A 7,363-nucleotide genomic window follows, 5' to 3' on the forward strand; every position below is an offset into this window, starting at 1 on the left:
ACCGTACTGTGAAGTTTCATATCATTCCATCGCTAATATCCAGTGATAGACAGCAGCAACTATTTCTTATGTTTAGTCATTTTTCATTTTTTAGGAGATATACTTTTTGTTTATACTCATTCACACACTCAGGAATAACAGTCACTCAGGCTATTGGTTTTGCTTAATTACACTCTCTCTGCCTCTCTCTCCTAGACACACACAGAGGATGTGAATGTGATGTGTTCTCGGGCGTCCTATAGATAAGTAGCCATCTGGTCTTGTTGGTGCTATAGGCTGGGCTGGAGCACACTGAATGGTGAGCACCATGGATACTTTGTAGTTGGACTGTAACAATGTGATGGCTTTCATTCTCTGCCATATGGGCTCATAAAGGACTGGGAAAGGTTTCTAGGGATGTCACTCGCTTTTATTTGTCTCCAAAAAGCACGCTTCCATTTGGAATCACAGAATAAACCTGCTCGCCATCATTGTGATAATATGAATCCTGTTGTTTGTTTCTTGTCCTATGCGCAACAAAATGGATTATTTATCAATCTCTCTGTATAAAACCTAAATGCCCTCTTGCTCGGCACTGTCCTCCTGAAACATAAGGTGCTTCTCTGCTTGCAATTCTTTTTTTAAGATGCGTCTTGTACTGACAAAGTATCTCCAGCAGGGGTCTTCCCATTGTCACGGACAGGGCAATACTATAGTGAAGCACTTCACACTGTAAAAGCAGAGGGATTGTGGCTCAGTGTTTTGCCCATGTGTGATCTAAAACCATAAACAATATGATCATCATGGTTGCCATTACACGGTTATCATATCCACCACTATCATCATCATCACCACCACCACCACCATCATCATCATCATCATGTTTATTACCACCACCACTATCATCATCATTATCATAGCCATCCTCACCACAGCCTTCCTCCCCAAACCCATCTCTTCTCCTCAGCCCCCCTCTGCCCTTCTTTCATCCACAGCTCCCTCTGTTGATCAAATGCATCTGATCTCATCAAAGCGGACCCTCTGCTCATTCAGGTCCCAACAGACACACCAGCTTCTTTACTAAGCACTATTTTGCATTCATGTTTGAATACCACTGATGGAATATAATGCAGCCTGTTGTAGACTTAGGTTTTGTGTGATCCTAAACGACAGCATGATGAGGTTGATTTTCTTTTAATTCTAATAAAAATGTATTCATTTGTAAGTTTATTATCTTTCATTGTCCCTTCAGAGAAGTTCATCTAACAAAGCAGACAGTGAGAGAAAGAGAATGTAGCCATGATGAGACCCTAATGAAAGATTGCTAGGCCTAATAATACTATTACATTCCCATGGTGAAACAGCATATTTGTAGTGGCCTATAATCACATTTTATTATATCTAATCTGCTAGAGTATCATTGTAATATGCGATTCCTAGAAGAATCCTATAGAATATTATAAGTAGCCTAGTCTATAGTTTGGCTACTTATTTGGCTATATTTATTTGTATAGTAATCCTTTAATGTTTTGTTTTTTTAATCTATACAGGTCCAGGATGTGTCGTTTTCATATGAGGACATCTCTATTGTTTCAAGGTGAAAACAAGCCATTGGAGAGATTAACTTTATAGTAACATTATTACAAATTTGAAGCTGCGACAAAGTGGTTACATTCTTATTCCGATGGCAACATTATTGCACACAGCTTGTGGTTGTGTGTCCGACTCCTGTCAGAGAGCTGCAGAGAACTGGCTCGAGCCGAGGGAGAGAGAGGCTGGGAAAATGGAAAATCTGATCTGGAGTCTCAAGGTTGGACTCAACTTAACGTCTGATGTGTGTATTTGATCGGATCAGAGAAGATTGGAGGAGCAATATCCACGCGTAATTTGGAGACGCACGACGTAAATGTTTGCGTAAAAACATTCAGTTTTAATAGTAATAATAAGTCTTTGTTAAAGTCAAGGTAATGAGGTGTCATCCCCGACGCGTTTGGGGCGCACTTACCAGATATTTGCTTTTATGTTAACACGAGGAATTGTGACGAGACGACATGTGGGGTGTATTCGATTCGAGTGTCTCCTTCTATTGGAAAATCGGGTGTAAAGCGCAAATACAGAAACATTTAAATGCAGCGTGCCTAATGTCTGCTACTCCAGTCCGGATTTTCCATGTGAGGCGCGCGCTGGAGCCCTAGAGGTGGATAAGCTGGTAGAGCCCGCTCTCTCTCATGCCATGCTGGGCCACAAGGGCTCCGGGAGACGCTGCTACATTTTACCGAGAACCGGGATGGAGGAGAGGTGGAGGGGGGAAGGAAAAAAGTTTCATTTAAACCTGGCAGAGAAACTTTCAACATGAAGCCTCACTGACGCACTCCACCGCCGCCACAGCAACAACAGCGCTAGAACAAAGCTTGATTTGCCATTGAATGCCTTTTCTCCTCCCAGCTTGTGTTTTTTCTTCCCCTCTTGTCTTATTTTCTGTGCGCGAGGCTGGTCGGGGCTTGCTGTCAGTGCGCGCTGAGATGTTGGAGTGACCATGGCTGCGCAAGTGGCATCTGCTCCGACCAGAACTAATAACAAAAACAAGAAATTATCCAGCGGTTTGGGTCCGGAGCTCAATTCGGGGAAATCCGGAGGAGGAGGGACCGTGCAGCGGACTGGACCGATGCTGGGAGCCGGAGATGGGACTCTGAATAATGTAGACCATCACCGCCGAAACGAGCTCAACATGGTCCATTCAACTTCCACGGCTCATAACGCGCCGGACGGCCACGAGAAGGATCGGGACGGTGGGAATAACCTTACGTCCGCGTCGGCGTCGACTAATTCAACGACTTCCTCGATGGAAGCGGGTTTGGTCGCGAACCACAAGCTGAAATATGTGGGCAGCGGAGATCCCCCGCAGCAGCAGCAATCTCCGCAGTTCGGCCAATTTGCGCCACATCAGCAGCGACAAATCCAAAGTAACAACATCAACAACAACGGCCAGGGTGTCCGGGGGGACAGAGGGATGGACCACCAGCACCACGGCGGCAAAGAGAACCTGTTGGGGGGACAGGGGGAGCCGCAGCAGCAGCACATGCCGGGGAAAGGTGAGGGGGAGCTCACCTGTAAACCCGGGGAGAGGATGATGGGCGCCAGGTACGAACACCCCAACTTGGCGCCGAGCGCTAACAACTCCGAGTTTAATAACAACTATTACACTCCCAGGCCCAGTTATGAGCAACATGGCGGACAGCAGCAGCAAAGCAGCGGGATGGGGATAATGCACTCCTCGGCACATAACAGCATGGAGAACTCCCACGAAGCAGGGTACCACAACAGCCAGTATAGCCAGTACCCGGCCTACCGGACCGGCTACAGCGGCGGGGCCTACGGGATGATGGGCCCCTCGGGTTCCCGGCAGCCTGGGAACATGATGATGGGGAACAACTCCTCAGCAAGCCACAGCAAGGCCCCTCCAGGAGCAGCCTCCAGCGGCTTCCAGAGGTTCCCTGGACAAAATCAGCAGCAGCCCCCGCAGACGCAGCATCCCTCGGGGGCCACCCCGACCCTAAACCAGCTGCTGACGTCTCCCAGTCCGATGATGCGGGGTTACGGCGGTGCCTATCAAGACTACAGTGGTCCCGCGGCGCAGCAGCAAGCCGGCCTGGGCCTGCAGGGGAAAGACGTGAGCCCCCAGTACGGAGCCACCTCGGCCCACGGCTGGGCAGGGCAGCAGAGGAACCACCCCCACTCTATGAGTCCGGGCAACGGGGGGCAAGGCCTCGGCAGGACGCAGCAGGTAGGTAACACTAGTTCTGGAAACTTCACCTAACCGCTGCAGCTGCAGTGTGGATCAGTGATCTAAGTTGAGGTTCAGTTCTGGTGTGTCACTCACTGACCTGTGTGTGTCACTCCCTTCAGCTATAATTACCAGGCGTTGAGTGTGTTGACCACAAACATCCGGGCAATGTGGCTCAGAACAGGTCTATTATGTGTTGAAGTGTGTGTTATGGTTGTGAATAATAGAATAATATGAATGGTCCAGTATTTTTTGCTCAAGGTGACTTTATGCAAAAGAAATCCATTAGCCTACATTTGCATTTTTTTTAATGTGTGTAAACGTTTCAAATATCAGAGTGTTGGTATGATATATAGGCCTAGGGAGACGGGCGATATTTATGCATAAAGACACAATACCTTATTAAACAAATTAAAATGTATTTGCCTACCGGTAAGTCCTATGGCTTTCCTATCCAGTCACTTTAACATTTTCCATATTCAAATTCGCATTTTAGTCTCCCCCTGTAAATTAAAAAGCAATATTGATGTTGGGTAAATATATTCGCCCTTTTGCCGACGTGGTCTCAGACACGTTGCAAAACGCCCTGTTTAGAGGACGTGTTGTGTTCGAGGCTATCATCGAACTAATATTCGATTAATAGGCTATATAATCATCGAAGTCAAATATTATAAATACGTTTCGTTTAGGCTACATAAATATATAGACATCAAACAAAAGCTCTGTAATATTTTCTGTCCTGTCATATTTCATAGTTTGAAAAATAAAACTGCTGCCATCGAAAGCGCCGTGCGCGCCGTGGCGAGCAGAGAGCGCGTCCGTCTGTGCGCCTGGCTGCTTGGAATTTGAATAGTGGAGGTAAAGTGGCTGAAAGCCCTCCATACTCCTGCCTCACAGTTGACACCCCAGTCTGCCATCTGATAGGCTCCCAGTAGCCCCGCTGGGCAGCCTGCAGTGTACGCAGAAAAAAAGGAGGGTTCTTGCAGGGATCTTTGGCCGGGGCACTGTAGCCATGCTGCATTCACGTCACATGGGAATTAATAACTCAGACTTGGAGGCAGTCAAAACGCCATTATTGAAGTTTTCTGAAGACTGTGGCTGCTCCTGATAATTATTTGCATAGTTTTTCACGCAGCCAGACATGCATTTAGTGTGTGGTGTATTGAAATGTGAACCACAACCGGAACAATCCAAGCAAGTGGATGTGTGTGTTTTCATGTCATTTTAAGAGTTACAATTACAAAATCACTTATGTGGTGAAAAACACTCAGATTAGTTTGAACTGAAATTAATATATCACTCTAAGCAGGCTGTATACTGTATTTCCTCGCTAAAGTGAGAATTCAGGACGTCAGAGGAATTGGGAATCCACTGCCGAAATGCTCTATCCATCTCTCCCATATGCCTTGAACGCAGCATTCAGGGGTTCCCATTATTGTGAGCCTCAATTTATAGGGAAAGTAAATTGAGGACACTTGCTGTTTTCCCTGCTTCACATCTGCAAAGTTGCATTCACACCAGGGATCTGACCAGTGCAGTCACACTCTCTCCTGCTGGCTACTGGGGGCAGCTAGGGCTCTGTCGCCTTGCTCAAGGGACCCTCAGCAGTGTAGCCTAGTTGTGGAGGGGAGGGGAGAGGTCACAGGTGTAGGTGGAGGGATTAGATATGATGAAGAGACCATAAGAACCTTCAGTGTGCGCTTGTTTTTGATGCACTAAATTATGCGCACGGCTGGATTGCACATCTGGCTGACCGGAGGGCAAGGTAGCTGAGCATAGCTTATACTGTCTGCCTCTTGCAAACAAAAGCAATTCATTAGCCTACATTGTTTCAATCAAAGGCAATTTGTGTTAGATGCCGGGGAAATGAAGTGAATATTTTAGCGTGGGAGGGTTTGCTGTGGTATTTGATTATGGTAAATAATAATAATAATAATAATAATTATTATTATTATTATTATTATAATAATAATAATAAGATGGTAACTAGAATTGTAAAGCTGCAGTAGTCTTTACTTTTACCATAATTTTTTTATTACTGATTGTGTGTAAGTCAGGCATTTAAAAATAGATATATTAAGGGAATTTCAAAAGATTCCAGACAGCACTTCAGTCATTCTATTCTATTCTATTCTATTCTATTCTATTCTATTCTATTCTATTCTATTCACTGTTGTTCAGTGTGGTCTGGCACATAACTTTCTTTTCATCAGACTGCTTTTCCTTTTCATGCAGATAATTTCAGCAAATCATCCCCTCTAAGCAAATGTTACATTTCATATTTATACATTTCAAATGAAAAAAAAAAAAATCTCATAACATTTATTTTTTCAGTATGTCATTTCACTGTAGGAATAAGTGTATATATATATATATATATATATATATATATATATATATATATATATATATATATATATATATATATATATATATATATATATATATATTTTTTAACTCTACCAAATGCCGACACTCAGCAGCAGTATATTCACACTACAAAAGCCCGATGTTTAATTCATATGTGGAGCGGCAGCGGTGCTCTCCGGTGCACTGACAGGCTGTGTGAGAAGGGGAGCGGTGTAGTGCATAATACAGCCTCCAAATTGGCCCCGTGATATGACTGTGCTCCACTTCAGAGTGCGTTTGGTCGGAGCACGCCTCTGTCACCTGTTGGCACCGCTCCCCCTCTTTCAAATTCAATTTCCCTCCCCACCGCCTCTCTTCAGGAGCAAGCTGTGTGCGAAACGAGTGCGCCTCATTTACACTGCTGTCCCCCCCCCCCACCACTCTCCCTATCCCACCACTCACTTGTCTGGCCACTCACCAGAATGAAGACAGGGCTCCACACAGTGTGTGTGTGTGTGTGTGTGTGTGTGTGTGTGTGTGTGTGTGTGTGTGTGTGTGTGTGTGTGTGTGTGTGTGTGTGTGTGTGTGTGTGTGTGTGTGTGTGTGTGTGTGTGTGTGTGTGTGTCTCTGTGTGTGTGTGTGTGTGTGTCTGTCTGTCTCAGTTTTGTGGCGTGTGCGAATGTTTGTTTAGAGGGGTTTGTGTGTGTGTGTGTGTGTGTGTGTGTGTGTGTGTGTGTGTGTGTGTGTGTGTTGAACCTGCTCCCTCATCAAAATGGCATTGTCCTAGTTTTTGGAATTACCATGGCCTACTTGATTGAGGAAATAGAAACAAGGGGTATACACAGTTTTGACTTTGGGACCCTCTGCCTGCCTGTCTGCCTGCCTGCCTGTCTGCCTGCCTGTCTGTCTGCCTCCCTCCCTGTCTCTCTCTCTCTCTCTCTCTCTCTCTCTGCCTGTCTGTCTTTCTCTTTGCTTGAAAATGATGCGCCTCTTACCTTATTCACATGATGTTGCTATGAGGTTGCAGCAGCAATACAGTATATGTAGAGAATCGTGTCACGTTTTCTGTCTCAACCTGTGTGTAACTAGGATCAGTCTGTTATGGCCCATTTCCACCGCTGGCATTAGCACGGCTCTGCCCGGCTTGACTCACTTTTTTGTATCATTCCACCGGTCAAAAACCAGGACAGCCCGGGTTGAGTCGGGGGTTAAGTCGTGCTGCTTTTGGTGCCTGCTCTGTTAAGGTTCCAG

The 7,363-nt window shown here is 45.6% G+C and overlaps 1 protein-coding gene across 1 annotated transcript in view; it reads left to right on the forward strand.

Annotated features, from left to right (window-relative positions):
- Positions 1 to 2,515: 2,515 nt before the first annotated feature.
- The window catches only part of arid1b (AT-rich interactive domain 1B), a gene marked incomplete at its 5' end in the record, with an annotated part of 339,999 nt that continues 335,151 nt past the window's right edge, over positions 2,516 to 7,363 (forward strand). The window contains one exon of the mRNA XM_083633665.1: positions 2,516 to 3,763. Coding sequence (XP_083489791.1) covers positions 2,516 to 3,763 — 1,248 coding nt within the window. The remainder of the gene's footprint in view (positions 3,764 to 7,363) is intronic.

The sequence above is a fragment of the Poromitra crassiceps genome, assembly GCF_964638095.1.
Source record: "Poromitra crassiceps genome assembly, chromosome: 3".
NCBI classification, from domain to species: Eukaryota; Metazoa; Chordata; class Actinopteri; order Beryciformes; family Melamphaidae; genus Poromitra; species Poromitra crassiceps.